At 45.6% G+C, this 27,232-nt stretch overlaps 1 protein-coding gene across 2 annotated transcripts in view; it reads right to left on the reverse strand.

The window, feature by feature from the left end:
* LOC119373162 (uncharacterized) overlaps window positions 1-27,232 on the reverse strand; it is a 173,608-nt gene that overhangs the window by 8,863 nt on the left and 137,513 nt on the right. For both annotated transcript variants that reach the window (XM_049419775.1, XM_037643188.2), the window contains exons 5-9: window positions 20,610-20,785; window positions 18,076-18,429; window positions 13,488-13,523; window positions 12,629-12,793; window positions 2,305-2,508 (exon numbers count right to left, since the gene is read on the reverse strand). In XM_049419775.1, coding sequence (XP_049275732.1) covers window positions 2,305-2,508; window positions 12,629-12,793; window positions 13,488-13,523; window positions 18,076-18,429; window positions 20,610-20,785 — 935 coding nt within the window. The remainder of the gene's footprint in view (window positions 1-2,304; window positions 2,509-12,628; window positions 12,794-13,487; window positions 13,524-18,075; window positions 18,430-20,609; window positions 20,786-27,232) is intronic.

The following is a 27,232-nucleotide window of genomic DNA, read 5'->3' on the forward strand; positions in this document are numbered from 1 at the left end:
TTTTTATGTTGCCCTATGTCTTGGAGTATTGTAACTAGCTGGGCGAGTCAGTACAACTGCATCTTTACTCACAGTGTCAATGAACCAACAAGGACAGAAGAAGAAAAGTGCACCTAAGAAAAGCGTTTGTGCTTTGTCTTTCTTTGTCCCTTCAGTTTGCTTGCGCTGTAAGTAAAGATGCAGCTATATGTCTTGGAGTTACCTTGTCTCAGACATTTCCTCCTCAGACTGACTGTAGATTTTACCTACTCCCCTTGCCTTATTCGCTTCGGCTAGGTCATGTGTTTACTTTTACTTCTCTTTAAAAATGGAGAAATATACAGTGTTTGGCTTGAGATTTGAAGACATTTTTTTCTATTTGCATTTGATTTGATTTGCTAATTTCACCACCACTCATACCCCTCTAGTATATACCATACATTCTTGTGCCATTGTGCACATCATGCATATTGGGTGTTTTGATGAAGTTTTTAAGTAATATCTAAAAATCGTCATGAAAGGGAACTTGACAATGACCCGTGTGTAGCATGAAGCCACAAGGAAATCCGTACGGATTTCTCAGAAAGAAAGCTTAATGCCGAAAAATTCGTCCTGGTCTGGGGATCAGGACGAATTCTTAACCTTTCCACCACCTTGCAGGATTCCACAGAACTAATTTGCAAAAATAGTCATATTGAAATAAAATTGCAGTTCCTCTGGAAACATGCCATCAGTGATGGTGGTGGTGACGGGTGATTGGCGGTGATTAGTCTCTAAGTAACAAAATATTATAACGAACATTAAGCTAAGTCTAACAGGCTCGTAATTGGAAAATTGACGCAAGCTTTTTGTAAAAGCCATATCAGAGTTTGGATGTAAAAAAAATGCAGTTACTCATGCATCTTCTACACGACGAATTGCGACTGTCAGAGCACGTGAAAGTGAAACCAGGTGACAGAAGTCCGCACATGACTGCACCTCTCTAGGCAATGCTGCTTACACAAGCGTATGGCGGGTAATCAGCGCTTGGCATTTTTCCAGATCCAAAAGCTGATATGTATTTTACAAAAAGCTTGCTTCATTTTCTCAATTATAACGAGCCTGCTAAACTTAATAACTAATACGATAATTGACCATTTTGTTAATTATGCCCTAATTACCATGTATCACCCTTCACCACATGGCTGCTGCCTCTGACGGCATGTTTCCAGTGAAACCAACTTTTCATTTCAAAATGGCTTTTATACTTAAATATTACTTAAAACCTTCATCATTTGTATACCATCCATATATGACTTTCTTGCCTCTATGGCTACCTCTATAGCATTTCTACCTAGTGAGATATCATGGCCCCTGGTTTAATACCTTCTTGCACATAAGCTTGCTTTGATTAACGCTAAAAAATATGTGGTAGATAATGTGTGGTCATCAGGGCCATATTCAGAAATTATACTCGGGTGGAGTTTTGCAGGAATGTTGGTGGCCGTATTTACATATTCACCTACTTTGGACGTGAATTTAGAGCTATATGTTTCATAGGCCAAAACCATGATATTATAATAAGGTATGCCATAGTGGGGGTCTCCAGATTAACTTTTGCACAATGTCATGGCCACTGGGATACAATGGTGGGTATTGCATGCGAATTAATCATATAATACATATAGAGCAATATATTATAAATATGTTAGGTAAGTTATGCTAAAGAGTTTATCACCACAGTGATAATGTCAGTGGATGTCAGCATTCCCTTGCTATAACCCTGGGTACAGCCCTCATGATCATACACACTGCATAACTGTTGTTCCTAAGATAACACCTGTGTAATTCAGTTTATTGGCCTAAAATGAGTCGGAAAGCATTGCAATATGGCAATGTTTACAAAACACAATAGTTGGTTAAGGTGAGTATACACACCATCTCACATATTCATGAGTGACAAAAATGAATAATTTCACACAACTCTTGCCTTAATTTCAACTAGATTGTAACAGATGAATGCAGATATGTTCTTTTGTGCCTTGCACATAAAAATGCTTAGTTTCATTCTGCATACCATATTCTTCTCCCATGCTATAATATTTTAAGGTTAGAAAAATTCCAAAGTATAATTCCCTACCTCTTTCTATCTTTTTGCTGATCTAAATTGTGCTAGGATAGTGCCATTTTTCTGTTTTAACAATGAACCTGAAGTGTAGTCAGGTTCTCATTTTTGATGCTAACTATATTCTGCCCTCAGAATAAACATCTTGCCGTAGCCATACACAACAGTGAGCTATATGTGAATGAGAAGGCTGAGAAGCATGCATCAGAGGAGCTACTTACTTTCGTAACTAAATGTTGAGTAAACAATTGCCAAACGTGACTTGTTGCTGAAGCTTCCCTGGAGCCGTATGTAGAAACCAACGCTGGCTGAAATGATGTACTCCTGGCCCTGTGGTGTCTTGTGGCTTTGCTGGCCCGTTAGAGATTCGAGCAGGAAAGAGAGAGACGTGAGACCCTGTCGAATCTCAAGGCTCGAATCTGGGCCTGCAGTTGAAAGATTGCTTTGTAAGGTGGGAGGTTCAGGTGTTTCACTGCTGGCAATGAGAATAGCTTATGGGACTGTGTCCACAGGGTGCAACCAGGTATCACGGCTATAGATGTGTGCCACACGTGACTTTTTTTTCTCCCCTCATTTTCTGAAGATTAAAAAAAAAACTTCACAAAGTTGACTGTCTATCACATTACTTTGGAGCAGAAAAGCACACGGCCTTTTTATCCATTTGACAGCTTGGTTTCTCTCAAACTGTTCCTGAGCTCCAGCCAGGTTTTTATTCTATTGGTTCAGTGGATGTACTATACGGTTTAGAAGCTGTTTCTTAGTCGTCCCTTTCTCCCACCCAGTATTTATAACAGACAGTTCATAAATTCCTTCATCTCTCATAGGCCAAATGGACTGGCCTGCCACACTGTCCATGTGACTGCTGCCCTGCTGATTCGCAGCCCTTAGCCAGTTTTTTTAATTGTTGGTTCAGTGGACATTTCATGCAGACTAGTACATAAGAAATTATATATAATGAATTATTTTTAACGAATTACATTTTGGGGTATGTAATAATTACTTTTTTTCAGTGACCAATTACACTTAACTAGTTACATTATTGACAAGGTGACAGGTGATGCAGCTTTGAGCACTTGAGTTTGCCAAGAAGTATTATAGCAGAATGCCCGCAGGCCACAGCAGTGTGGTTGAGCAAGTTTAGAAAAGGAAATGCTGCACTATTGTGCTTCTTCATCCAAAAGTCACACAAGCTCTATTATCTCCATGTGCATGCAGCTCACCATGATTTGACAGTTATGCTAGCTCAGAGGAAAATGAATGAAGATGACTGACAAAAGTTGTCACTGAAGATAAACTATGTGTGAAGGGCGGATAGGGAGCAGTCAAAGAGCCAAGCCAGCTCATTCGATTTGCTGTATGTGCACAATGTTAATAAATGGTGGGAGAGCAGTAATGTAAAAGTGATGTATTACTTTTTTTAGTAATTTCTCATTTACTACTGTGGGGAAGTAATTGACCACTATAATTCATTTTTAAGTAATGTAATTGTAATCTGTCATTTTTTTCCTGTAACGTGTACCGTATATTTTTTTACTCGCGTAATGATCGCACTTCTAAACTTGGTAATCAAAATTTGACTTTTTCTTTCTCCCGCGTAATGATCGCACTCCGAACATAGCGTTGCACTGACCGGTGACAGCAGTGAGGCCACCGCAACCCGTTTCGCCGTGGAGCGCAAGTTACACGTCCGCCGTTAAAGGGGTCATGAACCACTTTTCCAAGTAATGATCTAATGGCCTCAGTATCGGAGTTTACTGCCTCCCGAATCGATTGCCGCAAAAATTTCTCGAATCCGTCAAGAATCAGCGGATTTACGGGGGTTTGGCGCACGCTCCCAGCGCTTTCTCTCTTTTCTCGTGCCGACGAGCGCACTGGAAGCTAGACAGGGAGGGATGGCATGGGGGAAAGAAGTTACGTTAGCGCGCGTCATGAAACGCGATCGCTCTCCCGCTGTGATTCGCGTGCGCGAGTGCGGCTACCGTGTACTGAGGAGTGCGCCGGCAAGTGGCGGCACCCCGTGGCAAGAAGCGCATCTGATCCGAACGTAGCTCTCGATTTACGTCGGCTATCGGCCGATAAGCATGCTATGTCTCTTGCGACGTAAACTGGCATATCCGCGACGTCAACATGCAGACGCCCCGCCCACCGACTAGAGTGAGAACCGGCCTCTGTTTGAAAAGAGGGCGAATGAGGAAACGGCAACTTCGCGCTCCGCTTGTGGCCTTTACGCGGCGCGTACGACTGTAATATTTGGCAGAGCAGTTCATAGCCGTGTCAGCTTTCCACAGGATGTGTTTTTTCAACAAGGGGTGCTTCATGACCCTTTTAAAGGATCGCGCTGCCGGCAGACACGAAGTGAAGACTGTCCCTTATCGTTTACCTAGAGGTGACGTTACATGCACCGCATCGCGAAACGGGCATATCAGGGGCGTAGCCAGAAAATCAGGGGCGTAGCCAGAAACCATACTGTATGTATGTTCGTGCGTGTGTATGTATGTGTGCGTGCCTATATACGCAAGCACAATTGAAAAATTTCGGGGGGGGGGGGGGTTGAAACCCCCCCCTGGCTGCGCCCCTGGGGCATATACAATAATCCGCAGCTGTTCAGAAAGGCGCGGGAACAAAAGACCGCATCCTCTACAGTCACATAAAATGCCACTCGAGCCACGTCTGCGTGGCTATACGAAACGCACGACTGTTGCTAAATGCGCTGTTGCTAAAACCGGGCTACAGAACAGTCTAGCAACTCGCGTTTTCCTCCTTTCTGGAGTGTGGAAACGGTTCAAAGGGCACGTGCCGGTGTACGCAAAACGGCTCGGAGTGCGCGTGGTCATGCAAAGGCGAGTGTTTGCGCAAGCCAGTGGGTTGCCAGATAGACAGCGCCTGTGGCGCACCGACGGGGGGGGGGGGGGTTGTAAACCGCCCCCCTGAGGCCGACCTACACCCCCCCCCCTCGTTGTCCTTCTCACCGGGAGTCCAAAGTTCATTTCATATCGATTTCATATCTTGAGGTCGACTTTTCCTGACTGGCTCTAGAAATGTGTTGTATCCACTCATCTACTCCTAAATTGAAAGAACGAAAACCGCATGCTCTGGCTCTCCGTTCACTTCCAGGGAAGCAGCTTTCCAAGAAAAAATATGCTTTCACGGGTTGTCAGTCTGGCCCCTTTTTTATTTTCTTGCCCATTTGATTACTACAATAGAGCATACCATGGCAAATATAACAATGGAACACATCGAGGGACGAGCTCTCAGTTCACTCCAGCCGCAACCAAAAACCTTTCTCAGATACGTCTAAACGACTGTTTTTCGATCTTCAGTCCTTGTGTGTGTCGCTTCTTCCCCTTGTCCGGCGTCTTTTAACACGAAAGTGTTTTATGCCGGGGTCCAACAAGTACATCCGTCACGGATATGACGTTGATAAAATGGACGCCAACAGGTGAGAAAGAAAAACCAAGAAAAAGATACCCCGCTGGGAATCGAACCCGCAACGTTGCGACGTTGCGACCGCGACGGCAAGCGCCCGACGCGCTACCGATTAAGCTAACTCGGGAGATGCTAGACACGGCGCGAACGCGCCTTATATCTTTCACACATTCTCTTTCGCGACGGGCGAAGCGGGCAGGGGCGTAGCCAGAAATTTTTTTCGGGGGGGGGGGTTCAACCATACTTTATGTATGTTCGTGCGTGTGTTTGTATGTGTGCGTGCCTATATACGCAAGCAAAATTGAAAAATTTCGGGGGGGGGTTTGAACCCCCCCCAACCCCCCCCCCCCCTTGGCTACGCCCTTGGAAGCGGGGCGGTGCCGCCGTCTGTGAGATGTGAAAAGAAGTAATGCTTCACGATCGACACTTGCTAGCGCTTACTGCGAGATTGCACGCGATATTGGAGGTCATGGTTAAAGCGTCTCGATACCAGAGAGGTAGACTGGCCGCGCTGGCGTCGCCGAGGCACCCTTGACGCAGTTACGTTCTTTGCCTTTGGCTTCGTGTTAGCGTGCGTCGGCTCATCGGAGTAGTGCAGCTTCCACGTCAGTTCCACGTGCACCAACGGGATTTCTCCGCCGCCGACTGCTTCAATTGCGAGAGCACCGACTAACAAAACTGCTGCAATACGCGTTGCAGAAAGGACGCGATTTCGACGGGCGAATGTCGTGCCTTGGTGGAGCGAGAGCAGCGCCTGCGAGACAGAAACCAGCGGGACGCACGCGTTTGCGGCTCAGGCTACGAACCTCTACCTCCCGGGTTGCTGAAGCGCAGTGTGTGTTAGTGTATGCATGAGCACAGGCGTTGGCTACCCATTACTAAAAGCGCACACCGTGCCGTTTCTCTCCTTAATTGACGACGCTTTGAAGAAGTGCATACCGGGTACCAGTGTTGATTATGAGCTTGTTGATATCATCCTTACGCGGGATTCACGATTCGCTGTGTCCAAATATATGTTCACACCATCAGCTACCACAACGGTTTAATCATGATCATGGGCGTTAGTCGTCGCGATAGAGACATGCTGTCAACATGGGTGCATCCACGTCAAATGGTGCTATAGCTGCCAAACACGAATAGACATTGTACAAGCTCTCATATATCGCTACACAATAATCACTACTTCTGTGAAGACCAAACACGAATAGACATTGTACAAGCTCTCATATATCGCTACACAATAAGCACTACTTCTGTGAAGACAAGTTTCACTTTCGTGTTATACCGATTCCTATGACTGAGGGATCAGCCATGTTTTTTTTACTGGTTTTTGCCCAGTGCCTCCTCTGTTTTTGCCTCAGCGTCATGTACCAACTGACCCAGACTTCGACCTTATTGCATTATATTTCGATCTTCAAGAGGTACGTCATAATTTTTCTCTCTCATATAAATTTCATAGAACAAGAATTCAGTTCGCCCTTGAAACATATATAAGACTCTCGGCCGTGTTTGGATGTTCTCGTAGCCTGAAACTAAAACTCCGCAAAAACACCTACACAAGTCGATATCTTTAGTTTTCTTGAGACCCCCCAAAAATCCGGAGCATATTAGTCTAGACGTTAATGCGAAGAGCCGGAACACACTGCAGCACAACTTGAAAAAAGTCACGCCATATCCAAGAAAGTGAATGATGTTAGAGGAGCTTGCTCGGAGATGATCGGGTAACCCGTGAATCCTCCGTAAAAATTCCTCTATCGTCATATAAAGACGTGACCACGTTGTTATATATATATATATATATATATATATATATATATATATATATATATATATATATATATATATATATATATATTATATACACAATGTTTATTAATTTACAAGCGGCGACCGCGCTGCGCGAGCCCTCGCCGCTGCCGCCGCCTCTGGAGTCCCGGCGAAGATAAAGGAAGCGCACCGAGAGCCCTCTAGTGGTCACCTATCTAACGAGAGCACGCGCCGAGTGCGCAGCGGAGTGTGCAGCGCCGCCTGAGCGGCGGCGCGCCATCTAGTGAGCGCGCTTGAATCACCGGAGAGTAAGGTCCCTAGAGGGACTTTACCGGAGAGAACACAGCTGCGCCTCTAGCGGGAGCAATGAGAACTAGCGGATACGGCGTGATGGACAAGGCGCGAGCATAAGCTTGGCGAGCAAGCTCCTAAAACAAAAGAAAAACATACGATATATTCAAGAAACTCGCCAAGAACGGCTACGGAAAGTTTTATTCAGAAAGCAGTTCACTTCCGAAAACACGACGCAAGCTGATAAATCCAGCAACAACACCCCCCCCCCTCCTTCTCAATCAACACCACCACAGAAATGCATCAGTCTATATATAACCGATATAGCTATCCGAGGCGTGAGCGAAACAATCGCTCTCAACGACCGGCCGCCGAAAGAGAGAATTCAAGGCATTGTCTACAAAATTGCTCGCGCTGGCTGCGACGCCAGCTGAACCGAGAACCTGAAAGAAAGACGGGGACGATGTCCCCAATTTTGCAAGTGATCGCAACCTCATAGCCGCACATTCCGAGGACGCAGACCGCCGAATCAATTTTCCTGAAACTACAGTCCTCGCAGTTGAAACCAACTACCGGAAATGGATCCTGGCATATGTAAATGACCCCAAACAACGTGAACCGCGCTCAAGGCAACCTACCCCTTGAGTACAGCCAAAAAAAAAAAACGAAAAAGAGACAGAAAGAAAGAGAGAGGCATCTGCGTACCCAACTCCAGTAGGTACCGCTAAAGTCCCTAGATTTTTCCCTTCTACCTAAGAAGTACCGACGACTGCCTTCTCTCCCGGCCCTCTCTCACACGCAGCCGGCGTCTGCCGCCATTTTCTTCCTAACTTAGAAGCTTTACAAAGCCATGCACGTCTAAGTACATTAGCCACGCTTCTTTCAGCGGCCAATATGCTAACGCGACGCGCCTTTCTCCTCCCGCCAACCCCGCGTCACTAGAGTCTTTTAGCAAGTTACGGAAATACGGTACGCAAATACGGTCTCCTTTCCCGGTCGTTGAGCGGCCAAAGCACAACCAGGGGGAAAGGAGGAACGCTACCATACTGCCTTACCGTATTTGCGCACCGTATTTCCGTAACTTGCTAAAAGACTCTAGTGAGCGGGAGACGCGTTTCACCAGGTGCTCCAAAAGAGTTAGGAAGAACCACGGCCGGTCTGGAGGCGCGCGTGCCTCCAGACCGGCCGTGGAAGAGAGAGAGAGAGGAACAACTTTATTGACGGCACAGCGAGGTCGTTGAATTTAGCTTGCCGGTGGTTCGAATGGTGGTGGCAAGAACATGGCTACCGAAGACGAGCGTTAGCCAATGAGATTCGTCAGGGGCGCTTCAATGGTTGTCGGTACTTAAGAAAGAAGAGGGAAAAATCTAGGGACTTTAGGTGCCGCCACTTCGACACGTCCACACGTCTAAAAAGCTCCCCAACCCCTTCACTGTTCAACTTATACCTTCCGGTCAAGCCCTTGCACTCCTCTGTTCTTTTGCCGAAAAGCACCGCCGCCGCCTGAAGCACCTTTTCATACCCGCCGAACAAGAAAAGAAGCCCTCTTCATGTTATTTTAAGCCCCCTTCCTCAAACTCCGAAGAAGGAACCGTATGGTTTCTGAAACGTCGGGACAATGCTCACTCAAATTTTAAAGATAAGAAGGCGTCGGCGGCATCTGATTCATTCGCCAAGCTTCGACGCACGTGTTTTCTATTTTCTTCGGGGCTGCTGGTGAATGGTACCGTCTGTCGCTTAATGGCAACGGAGTGGTCGCGCATTTTTTTCTGACCTTGTTGACAGCGGACGAACGAGACGTGTTTGTGCGGCGAGAAGAAAGGCCACCTCGCAAGCGGCTCGTTCGTCAAAGCGACCGCGAACCCACGGAGGCTGCATAGCACGAGCACACGACGATATTAGTTTAAGCACATTCATTGTGGTCCCTGCATTTCTGAGCAAGCCTTGGAGCAACTGGTGTGTGCGTCGCCAGCCATTGTCGCAGTATCGCACGCACACAGTGACCCCAAGCATGCCATGCGAAGTCCATACGTTGCGAAGATGGGAGGAGCAAGCCGTGGCAGAATGAAATGTTTTTAACGACGTCTCGCAAGAAAAAAGAACCTTGGGAAAGTGCGGAAGGTCTGTTGGGGTGGCACGTTTCCTTTTCTTTTTTTCAGTAAACGTCTCTCGCCCTCGCTTTTTACCACTTCTTTTTTTCCCCAGGCCGCCGTAGACAAATAGTGTTTTAGAAGCGTATACCTTTTTCCTATGTATTTTACTGCAACCGAAGACAGACTCTTCATAATCTAATAATCTATGTGTGTGTGTATATATATATATATATATATATATATATATATATATATATATATATATATATATATATGACTTGCACGTGACGTCACGGACAGGTTCTATGCGCTTGCTCACAAACATGGCGGCCACCGTGACATTTTTATCTAATTAGAGTGTCAGTGCAGCGGAGCACACCCAGTCGTTCCCCCCCCCCCCCCCGCGCGTTCTTTTGTGCTCTCCCCGCTTTCTTCTGTTCGGCAGCGGCGCCAAGGGGGAACACAAAGGATTGGAGGGGGCACCGGAACTAATCTGATGTCACTGTTTCTTGCTCCGCGTGTTCGAGCAAGAGTTCACCCTGCGTCTCAACCAGTTTGTTCACAAAGATGGCGGCCACGGTGATGTCAATGCAACACACACACACACACACACACACACATATATATATATATATATATATATATATATATATAGGAATGCACATGATTTTTCAAGGGCTCGTTTATCTTTGTTAGACACAATATTAATGAGAACTAACAGACAATAACGCCAAGGAAAGCACAGGGGGTGTTATCTGTAGTATTTAGAATATAAATGTGAAGAAAGTAAAGTGGACGAAAAGATGACTTGCCGCCGGCAGGGACCGAACCTGCGACCTTCGAATAACGCGTCCGATGCTCTACCACTGAGCTACGGCGGCGGTCATCCTCCCGTCCACTTTTTGGGGTATATATGTTGATTTAAACCTAGGAGTGTTAGTCAGCGCCAATCGCAGCCATGGCGGCGAGTGTGGAACACTCTTTTTTTGCCTGTTGGCGCTAACACTAACACTCCTAGGTTTAAATCAACATATATACCCCAAAAAGTGGACGGGAGGATGACCGCCGCCGTAGCTCAGTGGTAGAGCATCGGACGCGTTATTCGAAGGTCGCAGGTTCGGTCCCTGCCGGCGGCAAGTCATCTTTTCGTCCACTTTACTTTCTTCACATTTATATTCTAAATACTACAGATAACACCCCCTGTGCTTTCCTTGGCTTTATTGTCTGTTAGTTCTCATTAATATTGTGTCTAACACACACACACACACACACACATATATATATATATATATATATATATATTGACGTGCCAGGCCACCCCCGAAAAATATTTACGCCACTTCTTTATGACGATGACGAAACGAGTGGTTTCCAAAAATATTTTTTAACAATTTTCGCGATCCCTTCTTTACGCACCGAGAACGTGTACGCACCGGGAACATGTAGTACATTTATTACAAGGGTAGGCCTTGTTCAGCCTGATACTTTCGTTATATGGTCACGGTAGCCATCTTAAGATTTCAAACCTGCGACTTGTTTGAATACTGAGTACTTAATTTCTTCCGAATATTTGCTCCGCGTAATGATCGCACCCCCAAATCGGCGTCACTTTTTTTTTTTTCGCGAAAAGTCAATTAATGCGACATAAAAACTGGTTCTTATTGATTACTCTATGCGGATTCAAAAATTCATCAACAATTCGTAAATCAGCCCTTTGTTCAAGGAACGAATGGATCTAGCTTGGTTATCCATGGCTGCACTTCCGAGACAAAGCCGCAAAGTGAAAGAGCACCTGAGGCACTTGCAGTGTGTGTTTCATACAGCGGCACACTTTTTAAGTGCGTAGCCCTTTAGCCCGGCTTGTCATCCATCCGTAGATCTCATGTGGTGTGATCACGCTCAAAATCAAGTGGCCATTACAGGCCTATAACAAGGCTAGCAATGCTCAAAACAGGGTTAACACAAACGAACAAGGTCTAAAATATAATTAACAGAAATAGCCAAGAAGCAATCGCAATAACTAACTTGAAATAGCTAAAAACGCTTCGTAAACATGCGGCTGACAACCGCTACGCGCGAGAGAGTGCGCCACCGCCTCGCTAAGAGCGCGATTGCTCCTCCACCGGCGCTTCTCCGGCGCCTTCGTTGCTACCTCTGAAGGAAGAAACAACCTGACGGAACTCGCTGCAAGCGACACGTATCTTAACTGCCGTAACAAGTAGGAAGTCGATAAAACGCAGCAAAAAGTAGCGCGCATGCCGCACACCGAGTCTGCGAATCTTCTTAACAAGATTCTACTCGGTGCCGGGGACACCCCACATGCTGACATCGTATATTGACATCATGGACGGTTAGGTAAACGGAACAGTGGGAACTCTATGAACGGGAATCGCTGGGTGCCCGTGCTATGCACTTCCTCGGGTTTCACAGTAGTGGAGCTGAATTTAGCGCAAGATTTAGAACTATACACCAATCGCTACATTTTTTTTTTTTTCAGTGGCAGGAGTTGTGCGAGGGTGTGTCCAAGCTATCTTGGGAGTGAAAGTGGGTTGGTGAAGGTTGCAAATGGAGTACCATAATAGAGATGAAACTATATTCAATTACAACTTAAGACAGGAGAGTCCCCGCCCTGATAAGCGAAGAGCGGCAACAGATTGCCTCCGCCAATAGAAATATAACCCCTCTCATGTTCTCGGCTATATCGCTCGACGGCGGGGTCACTCGGGCTCACGAACGACATCAGTCCAGAGTGCGCGCCCATTGGTGCACATGGGCGTCAGCAGGATTTTCTCTTAAGGGGTGCAAACCCGTGTTGCATCGCGGCATGGTCAAGGGGGAGGGGGACCTCCAGTGAGCGGCCATTATTCTTGAACAAAACTTTCGCTTCTCTGGATCAGTGACATTTCATTGAAATAACCTAAGGTCAAACTATATACACGATTTTTCACTTTCTAGTAATGATACTTACCCATTTCTTCAAACTGGGCCACTCGTACAGAAATGTGTGTTTCGTAGGCATAGGTGGTCTCGGAGCGAAGAAGCCAAATACAGTCAAAGTTGCGTGTATATCCAGGATTTGCCATGTTCATCATGGTGATTGCGCCACCAAGATCTTCCACAACACCACCGCAGTCTGAAACAATCAGCATAATCTCTTCCACTGTCGACAAGTTCAGGAGCAGTGTGAGTGTGTACTTGCATGTGTTTAAATAGAAACAGTACGTGCTTAAAGAAAGCAATTGCAGTATTTTAATCACTGATTGCTCGAGTTCTAAGTAAATATTATCTTGCTGAAAATTCTGAAATTCAAGCCTGCCAGATATTCCTGTGCATTCTGTGTTTTTTTGTTTTCTTTTTTTGCTTCCTGCATTATCAATTGATATGGATAAACTTTACGTTTGAATGCATTTCCCTCTCCAAGTACATGTCCTGTTAAAGCGTGTACAAGCGATCATACAAAGGTGGGATTTAAGACACTCATGAGGATATTATATCGACCAAGGAACCTCAGGGCATGCTTTCCACTTCATATATGTTCGTGCGTGTGTTTGTACGTGTGCGCATGCATACACACATACAAAATGCAAAAATATCGCAACCGCACTCCCCCCCCCCCTTCCCCCCTTCTGGCTACGCCACTGATTCAGTGGTTTCACCATTGATGTCAGGTGCTTGCGTGCTACCTGTCAGGCTTGAATATTCGAACCGCACCCATCCGGTCTCTTTGGTTGGGATTGGAGCTAAATGATAAATTGGATGAACCCATTGTCCAGTTAATGGAAGTTGTAGTATTTCCTGGAGGGATGTAATTAAATGGAATGACCTACCTGTCGAAGGCTTGTTGAACCAGTACTTTTCGGGATCTGGAAAAAAAAATCACGTCACAGTTACACGCTTTTAATGGAGAATCGTATGAAATCACATATGTGCACGCTCATGCATTTGGTGTACTAGATCTTTTTTTAACACCGCATGCATACTTTCAACAGCTTACAGTATAATGTTCTCCAGGCTAGCAAGCTGCCTATAGGCCATTAGGCCTAATCGATGCCACTTTTTCAGTTGTTGGCGGTAACTTGGCACCAGGCCAAGTTGGCACGTACAGATCAATCCGTAGCAGCCGCAAACAAAGCCGAAAGGCGGTTGCCTGAGCAACGAAAGCGAGCGTTCGAGATGGCACAGCGTCCATGGCTGCCATATTTGTGAAACCGAACATTGGGGATCTCTTTCGAGATGCCGTCCGGTTTCTTCACGATAGATTCATGTTATGGGAGCACAAATACGCAGTTGCTGTCATAGGCGTATCTACCGGGGAGCGAGGGGGGCGCTACCCCCTCTCCCCCCCCAACTGAGAAATGTTGGGGGGACGGAGCCCCCCCCACCACTTTTGACAGTGGTTATTGTCGGCTGCAGACTGGGAAACTAACAAGTCAGGCAAAGTTTTACTTGAACGCAGCAATAACGTAATTTTGTAATAACATTTCTCCTACAATTCTGCTGTGACGACTGTCCTCCGTGTGTCATGGCCACTCACTGTAGGCTACCTGCGGTGCGGGCTGCCTATTCCACGATTGTGCGTCTTGCGCTCGAGCATTGCAGAGGAGGCTATCGCTCAGCAGGGGCTCTATAACATTACGGCAATCTGTCATGATTTCATTTTGTCCTGCCTGGCCTGAAATTTAAGTAATCCGCGGCGCAAATAAGGGCGGGAACCAGTAAACGTTTTATAGCCCGATCAAACGCTCTACTTTTTCAGGAAATTCAGCTTCCTTGAAAACGAATAGCATCGCCACTGCTCCATATTCAAGCTGCTGTGAGTTGATGAGTGTGCAGAAGTGTCCAGTATTTTAGTTGTGCATAGCCAGGACGGCTAAAATAGATTCCCACTTTAGTCTTCGATTAGCCTGCTTCACTTGGCTTATCATATGGTAGCCTGCAGCGATCGTGGCGGCTTGTAACAAGGCAGTGGACACGAGTACATCGAGAAGCCCAGCTTTCAAGTTTGCCCCGTTACTTGATCTATCTCACCAGGGAGATGATCAGCGTCCACGGTTTTCTGGACTAAGAAGGCTAGCCACCTACAAAGGATTGTGTCTGTTCCTAATAATGTTTATTTTTCTTTGTACCTTTTTGTCAGCAACGATGAGTTCACAGAGAGTTGTACACGCGCAAAAACAGCTCAGCATCGTTATACTACAACTGAATGTATCTATCATACACATATGAATCCATCTCGCTCGCTGATATATAAGCAGCCGCTGCCAATGTGATTGCGGGCAGCCTTCTTAAATACGTTCAGAAAGAGACACTGTCTGGCTATTCCGAAAAAAAAAATAATGAGTTATTGTTCAGCACAGTAATGTGCTGCTTATTGTGCACACTTCATTTTAACGCCGCAAGTTTTCGCAGACTTGTGACGTCGCGTAACAATTGGAGGCGATTTTATGGCACATTGAAAATTTTTGACGAAAAGCGAAGAACCAATGACAATCAATACGCCGTATTGAAAACAGTTCATTATTATTATTTTTTACGCAGTCATGCGTACGTGGTAATTACGCGGTGGATCACTTACGCGTCATCTGTTGCGTCGTTTTACGAGCAGGTGCTGTGAGCATGAACCAGAAAATTTCGACCAATCATTAACAGCTATAATGACCTATACGGAAGGAAACAATGCGGGGTAGTTTAACGTTATAATCGCCGACAGTTTTTCAAGGAAAATTTGAGCTTACACAGTTTACGTAGGCTATTTACTTGGAGGAACCGGAGCGGAGGAGCAAAGCTAGGGCCACTTCACCGCTTTTCCGTCCACCCCCCACCCAAGCTGGGAAAAGTAGGAGGGCAAGGAACTACACCTATAGTACATAAATTCGTAGTCATTTATAATCTTATAATTATACACAACCAGCTCAATGTGGTTTGGTTAAGTATTAATCGACTGAACTTGGTCTTCTTAAGAAATACTTTATATTAGAGGGCTCTAACAGTACAGAAATTGGCACTCGGCTTATCCTGAAAATTTCTGCGAAGTACCTTGCTTTGTCAGCCACATGTTTTGTTTAATAAGTGAGAATTTAGGTACTAGAGTCATAGCAGGTTCTTCATACTCATCCTATCTACAACGCCAAACCAAGACTGGGAAGTTTGCTGATGGAATGCTCAGATGATCAGGTTAAATTTGGGTGTACTTTTTAAACTTAACGGTAATATTTCCAAAATGTTATTAAACACTGCTGTGTTGTCGCGGTATAGGGCGACCCAGCCTGCACAATCTGTTTTTGCAGATATATATATATATATATATATATATATATATACACACACACACACACACACACACACACACACACACACACACACACACGGCGGACAGAGTAAGCGACGGCAGCCCCCCCCCCCCCCCCACTCGCGAACGAGTTGTTACGTCACTGGTTGCTGTGTAATTTGAAAGAAGGCACGTCGCAGCAAAATCTGGCCAGGGGAAACGGCAAGTTGTCTGAAATACAAAATGAACCGGTCATTCTTTGCGTTTGGTGTCTAGTGCTTATCTATTTCTCTTAAGCTCTAAATAGGCGCAAAGAACTCTCGCGTGCCTGCGAGAAGAAGCTCCGCAGCGGCCGCCCCCAAGTTTTACGCTGTACAGTGAAAGAAAAGGTGGAAATTGCGGTTTTCTTGGGTACAGCGCGAAATGAACAGATAAGTACGAAACATCACATGCAACTTGTGTATTTCAGACGACTTGCTGTTTTTCCTGACCAGATTCTGCTGCGACTCGCCTTTTAGGGGCGAAGCTCCTTAGGGTGTGGGTCGTTCCCTCCTCTGTAGTAGTGTGTATGTAGACAGCTCTAGTTTAATGAATTGCTCACTAGATGGCGTTTCATGTATTTCTTAGAGTTGGTGTTTAAAGATGACAGATGGCGTTTGTATAATGCGAATGGCACATGTCATTGGATGCCTGCGATCGTAAAAGGCGCTCGCTCTTGGCGCGCTTTCTCTTTCGCTCGGGAGCGGACACTTTCCCTGCATGGATGGAAACATTTCACCGATCACAAAGCGGTGATAATGAAGGGACCACGTAAACCAACAGTACAATAAAAGTTTGATATTTAATATATACACGGTGTTTCACACTCTTGATATGATGTACTGGGCGAATTTCACGGAAGAGTTTCACGGTTTACCGATGATTCCCTCCGGAGCTTCGCCCCACTCATCATCATTCAACCCGTGGATGTGCTGTGATTTTTTTTTTTCAATGTTCATCACGGGAAGTTCCGGTATGACGTAGCCGCATTTCCTTCGCGCCCGGCGCGCTTAGTTTTGATATCGCTTGGATCGAGGCTTTCAATTTCGATTACCATATCATCTCAAATTACGTGTCTTTTTTTGTGTTTGCGTAAAGGGGGGGGGGGGGGGTTCTGAAAAATGGGTATGCCATAAATTGTCAAGTCCTACAATTTTTTCATATAAGCAACTGGCCTCAAGTTAATAATTCAAAAAGTGAATTAACGAGTTTTTGTTAATTAATCATTTCAATGTAATTTTAGGTGTGGCAAGGTTTCTCCGTCCCGACGTAGATTTCTTGTGCGAAGACGACAGGTGCCAGACTAACAGAATTTTTATAAAATATTTTAAAAATTTATAAAAAACTTAAAAAAAAACTGCCTTATAACCGGTTCGTTTCATGCTACACAGCTCTCAGTTCAGGACATATTGGACGCACGCGATTATTATAAAACTCGCTGAGACCGCCGCGTATTATAGTGCTCGCCCAATCTACAAAGGTTTAAAAAAAGGGCAATAATAATAATAATAATAATAATAATAATAATAATAATAATAATAATAATAATAATAATAATAATAATAATAATAATAATAATTTCTCGAGTTTTACCTGCCAAAACGATGATATAGTTATGAGGCACGTCGTAGTGGAGGGTTCCGAAAATTTCGACCACCTGGGGTTCTTTAACGTGCACCTAAATCTAAGTACACGGGCCTCAAGCATTGCACCTGCATCAAAATGCGACCGCCGAGGCCGGGATCGAGCCCGCGTCTTTCGGGTCAGCAGCCGAGCACCTTATATAACCAGTGTACAGTCGGAATCACACTTGTCTAGAGCGGTCGAGCAAGTGGCTGTGGATGCTGGCGCCGTCCATATAGCTTCCGTACGTCGCGTTAGCTACGAGATTCCGTTCGTGCTTGCATTATAGCACAAGGACCTAGCATGCAGTATGAATATGTTCGGTATCATTATACGCCGTCGGTCTCTGCATATCTTTTTGCGAAAAACGGCGGTCGAAGCGGCCGAGAGGCCGCTCTATATACAAGTGTGATTCCGACTGTATACCACCGCGGCGTCAAAGAGAGAGAGAGAGAGAAAAGGAAGAAGGCTAAATTTGCACTCACAGTTGACGAACGTAAATTTCGCTCGAAAGCCCGAGTCGGGATACTCGTCGTTCGCTCGGAAGCGCAGCACCATGACGGGCCCGTCGGAAGTCACGATGGGTGGCCGGAAGGTGTTGCCGTTGAAAACGTCCAAGCGCGAACCGTTGCTGTTGATCAGCTCGACGTAAGACCAGGGCGAGATCTGGAAGTCCGTAAAAACGAGCTGAACGAAGCCCCGGCTGTCCAAGTTCCGCATCGTGTGCTCAACGCCGTAGTCGCTCGGGTAGGAGACCGGAAAGTGTGGCGACTCCAGGTAGCCTGACGCACTGCCCTTGTGGTGGTAATCCGCTTGGCCCACGTGAGTGTAGATGTTACCTGCGGCGGAAGAACGTTTCGCACTGCAACACTTTTCCGAGTAATCATCGAATGACGTTCATTATTCGAGTTTATTACCCCAAGAATCGATTGCCGCAACAAATTTCGAATACGCCAAGTACGAGCGGAGTTACGGGGATTTTGTCGCACGCTTAAGTGCTTTCGCTCTTTTTTTTTGTCCCAACGAGCGCGCTGAAAGCTACACAGAAAAGGGAAGGGGGGGGGGGGGCAAGAAGTAGACGTCAGGATAAGCGTGTCACGACCTTGAGTACTTCGCCTCTCCAAGTAAATGGCGGGAACACTACGCCTCTGATTCTAAGCGAACATGCCTGATTCGTCAATTTGTTCATGTATACCGTTAATAAATTAATAAAATAACTAGTGAATTCTAGTTGAATAGTCTATTACGTATTTGGATTTTTCGCGCAAATATCTGCAGTTTTGAGTAATCAAGCTCGATGACTGCAATAACAGCTGTCTCAGGCATAGGTCGACAAAAGCGTATAAACAGCTTTTTCGACATGGCGTCAATGCTCTTTAACAACAATATCTCGCATAATCGGTGCTCTACGTGGCACGTTTTGATCTCGTACCTTCATATATTAGTTACCAGTGGTTCCAATCCAGTAGGGTCGTTTTATTGAAAGAGATGACTCACACGAGATATTTTTATGAAGAAACATCCCGTGAGAAAGTTTACTACGTGCGGAGGTCAACGACCCCCCCCCCCCCCGGCTTTCCCTTCGAAACTCATGCCTTTGATCAATAAATATTTAGCTGGCGTATGGACGCTAGTGCGTTGAAGTATGTGTGAGTAGACTAGAATATAAACGTGAGCCGGCATGAAGCTGATAGTAATGTTGAAGTTGAGTAGACAGGTGATGTTTTAAAAATGAGTATTACCTAGAAAAAAACAACAACAAGAAACTATGTATGTCAATAAGTTTTTTTTTTTTTTTCTGGCCGCCCAATTTCAGAAACCTGCCTGTCGGCGAGTGCTTCCCTACACGGTGAGCGTATCGTGACCGTAACATATACAGTGCGTTTTTTCCCTTTTTTTTTCGAGAGCTTATAGTATATTGTACATTTCCGTATTAATCCGTATTGGACTGTCATTACTGCATGCCACTTTTGATTTACTCATATAATTCGGTGTTAGCTTACGCAACGAGCAATGAAGGGTATGCTATTCTAACGAGCCTTAAATGAGTGCCTTTATAGGCCTCGATATATCAAATAGTCGGCCACTCTGTCGTTGATGTAAAGGGGCATACATATGCTAGTGAGTCTTGCCGCTATACGTAACCGCTGTCGCTACTTTGCGCTGTAAACAGAAACAAAAAGTCTTGATTCTCTGAGAGAGAGAGAGAAAAAAACACTTCCCACCCATCTTCATTTCGTTTCGGGCGGGAGGGAGGGTGGGGGAGGGCGGATCTGTGTGTGTACGCATGCTCTTCCGTTTCCTCCGGTTTTTGAAAAATCTCAGCTCGTGAGAGGATTTGCGCTTGCCGCCCATTATGCTCATTCCGCGCGTGATCCGTCGCTTAGTGATGTTCCGCATTGTTGCCCTTCTCTCGCCATGTTACGGCGGGCGAACGTGTCCTGAATGGATGGCTGCCCCACTTTGCAAGACAAAGACAGAGAGGGGAACGACGAAAACTAACAATGGGAACGACCTTTAGTTTCCGCCTAACTTTCAAAACAATCGCTTAGCGTCGGCAGTCTTTAGGCCGCCACCTCCGCGCCGTCGACACCGGAGCAGCATTACAAAACTGCAGAAGCGGCCGACGTCAATGGATCGGCGCGTGAATCTAATGCATAGATTTACACGTCGCCCGGCTTTCAGCGCCTACGCCGTTATGCCAGCGCGACGGCGGTCTTGCATATTGCATCCAGTCTCCCCCAACCACAACGCGACCACTGAACCCCTCTCGCCTGTCTGTCACGTCCGTGGGAATCGTTGCGCGAGCGGCCGCTTATAAAACACTCGCGGCGGTACGCGCTTCTGCTCGCGCCGTCGAGTCTTGTAACCGTCGCCGGTATGCCAGCGCGTGCCGATGTCTGGATGCCGTGTAGCTTTTTGGCGCGAAATTTCCATAGCGCGCGTTTTTCTCCGCCGCGCATTTGAAGGCAAAAGTGTCGCGCGCGACATGTGCGCTCAGCCTTGAAGGTCGACTTACCCTCCGCGGTGAACTCTATGTTGAAGGCGTCGGCGTACGAGTAGCTGTACAGGAAGTCTATGGAGACTAGCTTGGTCTTGGAGTAGTACTTCTGGACCGTATGGTTGGACCTTATGCCGCAGAATTCTTGGCCCGACTTTCCAACTGTTGGCTCTTTCACCCACACGTAGTCGCACCTGTGGAGAAAAAACAATGATGCATACATCGTTCTTAAGACATTCCAGCACATAACCTGCGCGAGTGCTGGTGACTTGTGACGGAAAAAATGAAGTGTTCGCCATGTGCGACAGTACATGCAGTATATGAGCGAGAAAGATAACGCGTGCTCCTGGCGTCGTTCGCACACGTCACGAATGTTTTCTTGCGCATCCAAGCGTGCGTGAAAATGAGCGACAGGAGCCGTTATGCCGAACGCGTCCGGCTTGTCCTGCACATGCGTACTTTACACTCAAAGATACGTACTCTGTGGAGTACAGTCGCAGATGCATATCTCGACAGCTCAATGCACGTTTATCGCTCTTCAGCACCTTGCTCCAAAAAGGGATTCCAATGTTACATGCCTCCTTTTGATTGGCTTGTCCGTAACAGCGTGTCATTTATGCTCAAATTTTAGCCCTTCACTGTTACTTTTCTTTTTGACAACGCTTAATAATAATAATAATAATAATAATAATAATAATAATAATAATAATAATAATAATAATATAATAATAATAATAATAATATAATAATAATAATAATAATAACACAAGTCGTAAACTCCACATCCAACACTTTTAGAATAGTGTAAACGATGCAGAAGCTGCATGGTTCGAAAAATCATTCACTATGATTAGTGACTGTACTTGCACAGTGGCTGCACTTGCTTTCACCAAGAGCTGCAGCTTCACAGGCGGGAAATACTAGAGAGCGCGTTAGCAAAGAACGCCGACGATAACAATGCGCGTCTGCCGTGGGTGAATAAGAACTGCGACAACTAATTATATATGCCGCCGACAAGCTTTGTAATGTTCCCATGTAAATTAGTTTCGGTTGCGAAAGCGCTTACAGACATCTATGCCGCGTCGGAGTGAAAAGGCTTGCATATTGTGAGTTGCTAATCGTGCGGCTACGTGTTTTCACTGTAACCACTAGGTTTGCTGTCTGGAATAAATGAATAGATAAGAAAGAAAGAAAGAAAGAAAGAAAGAAAGAAAGAAAGAAAGAAAGAAAGAAAGAAAGAAAGAAAGAAAGAAAGAAAGAAAGAAAGAAAGAAAGAGAGAGAGAGAAATAATGAATGAAGATTCACGCAAATAGCGAGGACCCCCTATACAGAGTCGCACGCGTCAGCACGCGCAGCGTGATGTCGGTCATGTGTCCAACGTAAGCGAGTGTCACATATTTGTGATTTACATTATGTAAATTAAGTATTTCAGTGTGCACTATAGAAGCAGCAGAACTTTATTTTGTCACAATTTTTTTGATGTATAATTATCGTATAATTATAACAATGCGCAACCTTTGTCGTATGTCGAATGAACGTTGTCGTTCCAAATATAATTCATTCCTTGTTTTGCGTACGGCGTCACCATAGTCTGGTATTACACTGCACGGCGTTCCAGCGTTTACGTAACGTGATACTCGTTCAGAGTGGTTTTCGATTGGACAGTGGCAGTATACGTGGAGTGCGTTGCAACAGCGCGACTTTTATAGCCCTCACGTGGAACACTTTTTTTTTTTTTGTATTTTTGCGGGTATGTCGCTCTCTCACATTAGCACGTGTTAGTTGGAGTAGCACTGCCACTGGCGAACGAAATGCGGTTTTGGTCAGGAATTTACCACGCAATCGCGGACATTTTACAGTAAAGCTACGAGAGCGTGATACGCGCACTGCTCATTTTCCTTATAGACCCCCTTGACAAAGACTTCATACAAAAAACAAAAAACAAATTCCGAACCATACATGCGCGCTGAGCTAGCTTGGGTAGGGCGTACCTGTGGCGATGCTTGTCGACCGATAAAGTTTTCCTTTACCGACATGGCTTGAAAAAAATTTTTTTCCACCTCCGAGTAAATGATTGGGTAACAAAAAAAAAAATGAATGACAGAGTAGGCCAGCAGGTGAGAGTGGCCGAATAAAGTAAGGTTCGCTGGACGCTTAGAATTGCGGGCACTCCGCAGCCGGCTCAATTTTGGCCGGGTTTACTATGGATGGTGTATCGATCGATGGAGCAGCAGGAAAGGTGCGGTGCGACTTGAAACGCGGCAGCAGTCTACAGCTTCGAACGAGGCAGAAAAGCAAAGGGACAAAGTCATCGGTCGACTGCCCGCTTTGGCCGCCTGGCTGGCCTGGGTAAATTGATGAAGGGCGGAAAGTGGCATTCTCTCTCTCTCTCTCTCTTTCCTCTACAGAATACTGGCGCGCCTTGTTGCCCGCTGACATTGCTTTTATTTTTGATGGAACTCTCCAAAGTCTGCACCGAAGCACTGAACCAGCAGCTCCCTCTTCTTGTATTTGGAAAGCGAAATGTCGTAGAAGAAAGAAAGAGGCTGACTAAAATAGGAGAAACGCATTGCACGCCACTCTCCCTTCTGGGAGCACTTTCTTTTCATCTCGTGTTTTATGAACGGAGTGAGAGAACACCGATTTAAGAAGTGACAAAAAGAGGAGGGGGCAGGGAGTGAAATCCCGACGCTGAGAGAGGCTGTGTACACTTTCTTTCTTCTTTCTTTCTTTCTTTCTTTCTTTCTTTCTTTCTTTCTTTCTTTCTTTCTTTCTTTCTTTCTTTCTTTCTTTCTTTCTTTCTTTCTTTCTTTCTTTCTTTCTTTCTTTCTTTCTTTCTTTCTTTCTTTCTTTCTTTCTTTCTTTCTTTCTTTCTTTCTTTCTTTCTTATTGTGGACGCTTGTCGCCTTCGTAATCACGGTCAGAAGCCTGCTGTTCAAGTGCGCGACGAAAATTTAGTTTGATCTCGTTTATTGCCGACCACATTCGCTCTTGGTTCGAGCTCATCCTCTCCGCTTTCCGTTTGAGTAGAATTTAGTTTGTAATGTTTTCACCGACCTAGTTGGTTTGAACTTTCACGCCATGCGTTTTGTGCTTAGATTAAGACTGCGACAGTTGTTTAAGGGCTGCTACACGTAACGTCGTCTAATCAGTACCACGAAAAAAAAGATTATGAAGAACAAAACGATTCGGGTTCAATATAGTGTGTGATATAAGAGCGTCAGCGTTATCCAGGTCGTCAACCAACCCGCAGTGTTTAGCTTAGCGGTGAAAGTGTCGCGCTCTGAAGCTTGCTAGGAGGCGGGTTCGATTCCTGGTCAAAGCGGCTGCGTTTCGATGGGAGGCGAAATGCAAAAAACACCCGTGTACGTAGATCTAGGTGCACGTTAAAGAACCCCAAGTGATCAGAAGTAATCCGGAGTTATACACTATACAGTGTGCCTCATAATTGCATGGAATGTTGTTCGAGGGGCTCGTTTCTTCGTTGGACTCAACCAATGAAACCAACAGACAGTTAAGGCAAGGTATAGCATAGGGGACATCATTTGTTGTTTTTAACTGTAGTGTAATAATTACTGCATGAATGGGAATGAATTGTGGCATGAATGGGAAAACGCCTTTGCCGTCGGCGGGGCCCGAACCCACAACCTTCGAATTACCTTCGCGAGGTATAGCATGCGAGGGTTTATTGGTCAGCTGCCAGCTCGTAAAAAAAAAAAAAAAAAAAAAAAAAGATCACGCATACTACGCGACGCCCTATGGCAAAAAGATTGTTTCAAATTCGCCTCCTTGGTTACGTGTGGCGCTAGCTAACACCTCCCCAGATTATACGCCCAGAAATACTCAACAATGTGCACGGTGGAACGCCCGCCGTCGTAGCTCCATTGGTAAAGCACCGGACGCGTAATTCAAAGGCTGTGGGCCCCACCGACGGCAAAGGTTTTTTCTTCATCCACTTTAATTCATTTACATTCATGCCATAATTACTGCACGAAAGTTTAAAGTAACAAATAATGTCCCCTAGCTATGCTTTCCTTGGCTCAATAGTCTGTTGGATTCATTATGTCATAATCATATTGTGGTTTTGATGCGTGAAACCCCGGAGTTTAATTTTAATTTAAGTCGTAAAGCCGGCATGCATACACTATTGTTTTCTACTGCTTCCGCTGACGAGCTATACGTTGCACTAGCCTTCCCACAGTCCTTCCGTGTAGAGCCGTTTCAGACCGCCGTATAATGTATACCTGATGATCGCCTTTGCGGCCGTTGTATCTGGCTACCTCGATTAAAACCCCTGCGTCACATGCAAGCAGCTTCTTTTTGCAGGACGACCCGCCACGGTGCCCTAGTGGTTATGGTGCTCGACTGCTGACCCGCAGGTCGCGGGATCGAATCACGGCCGCGGCGGCCACAATTTCGATGGAGGCGGATATGCTAGAGGCCCGTGTATACTTAGATTTAGGTGCACGTTAAAGAACCCCAGGTGGCCGAAATTTCCGGAGCCCTCCACTACGGCGTCTCTCATAATCATGTCGTGGTTTTGGGACGTTAAACCCCAGCAGTTATTATTTATTATTACCTTTCTGTAGGACGACTGTATGCGATGCAGGAACGCAATGGCGCTGATCTGAAGTTTTGGGTTGGACTAGCTTGTCCATTTCACAAGTATATGTAGGTACTCTATATTTGCGTGCACTGTGGCAAGAATATTGTCCCATTGATTCGATATGCTGCTATGTATCTTTGATATGATTTTATATGTATCTTTGATATTATGAAACCGTGAAGCGCATGAAGACGGGAACAAGAAGACGACACACAGAGCGCTATACTTCCAACTGATATTTATTGCGACAATGCGCTTCACGGTTTGATAATGTTAATGTACCAACTAGCTCGGGCCCAGCCTCTGATTCAGTATCTTTGGTATGCTGCTATGCTGCAGGCTCAAACGGGAACTGATAGGGTGATAACATTCATCTCGCGGCAACATGCGGATATAAGAAAAAATATATAGTATACTCTAGATCGTTCAGGTTTTTCGCATAAACCGCAAGACCACGGCGGGCATTCGCAGGACATTCGGAATGCACTATACGACTGTATCGTAACAAGAAACTTGGCACAATATCTGAGCGTTATTGATTATTATTTTTTTTTTTGCTCGCGAATATTTGCCGTATAAGGTATCATACGCAGCAGCATGTAATCGCGCACTTCGCGCGAGGGTTGCACGAACTGGCCGCCTCTCTTCAGTGCGCCTATTTGCTGCTGGACCTTTCCAAATAAGTTCTGAACGGGAAGGTTTGTACATAACGCTATGCATCATTCAGACCTGCTCATCAGCAAGGCCCCAGTGCCTGCATGCACTCCACTTTCGTATTTTTTTTTTTTTTGGTACGTATATACCTTGCAGCTAATCTTGAACAAAAAATAATGATCTGAATGAGCAAAAGCACTAAAGCCCGTGTCTGGCGTATGACGTTCATATTTTCCTTGCTGAATAATTTGCGCACGCATTGATTCCGCTTATAGCTTCACTCGGCGTCGTATTAATTAGTCCCCTAGACGATATGTCGAGATGAAGCGAAAGCATATAAGACAAAGACTGTTTGGGAAAAGTAATTTAGGAATATTGAGCAACAATACCGGCGCGGCGCGAATGCCCCGAAGGTGGCTGTGTGTGTGTGTGTAGCGGGGGGGGGGGGGGGGAGATAATGATGCTCCAACATTTCCATTACGAACGTCTTTCGAAAGATGGATATTTTTGTGCGCTTGCATTATTCACTCTGTCATTTGTTCCTAAACCTCGCGCAGAGAATACTGCAAAATGCGCGGCAAGAATAAGCTGTCTTGAAGTAACGGATACTGACAATGCCATTGTAAGAGGAAAGAAGGCGAATCTCAAGCTTTGTCTCAAACGCGTTGAACGGAAACTTATTAATCGGCGCTTTCACGCTTTGAGCCTTTGATGCGCGCGTTCTTCAATGCGGTTATAGTGTACGACAGACGCAAGCTGCGCGGAACGCGGGAATTTCCTGGTAGCCAGCGTGGGTGTGCATATAAAAATGGCAACGAAAGCGACGCTCCTCGATATAGCTCGTTTACTGAAGTGTACGTGTCACAGTTTTAGGCTGTTCGCATATAATACTCGCTCATTCGTGTGTACGTACGCGAGTGTATACGAACGAGCAAAAATGTCGATCACGATGATTAGGAACGCGGTTGTCGCCAATACACAAGCAAGTCGCGAAGAGATGTTCGCCGTCCCGGCCGGAGGGAGACTCCGGCTGTCGGTTTCACTGATGGTGTCGCGGCTTTGAAATCGTTTACACCGCATCACATCTGACATGTGTGAAAGAGCCCGCTTTCGTGATATTGGTTGCACAACTCGAGGGGCCCGCTATATGTTACATGCAACCACATGAAGCCAACAGCCAGTGAAGCCAAGGAAAACGTACAGGGCATCATTTGTAGTGTTTAAGCGCGGCGTAACAATTGTGAGATGAATGAAAAATGAATTAAAGTGGACGAATAGGAGAATTCGCCGCCGGAAGGGTCGGAACCCACAACCTTCGCATTACGCGTGCGAAGCTAGCGATTTTTCCGTTGCCCAAGCGCGTGATACACGATATATTTT

This window comes from Rhipicephalus sanguineus, chromosome 1, assembly GCF_013339695.2.
Source record: "Rhipicephalus sanguineus isolate Rsan-2018 chromosome 1, BIME_Rsan_1.4, whole genome shotgun sequence".
In the NCBI taxonomy this organism is placed as follows: Eukaryota; Metazoa; Arthropoda; class Arachnida; order Ixodida; family Ixodidae; genus Rhipicephalus; species Rhipicephalus sanguineus.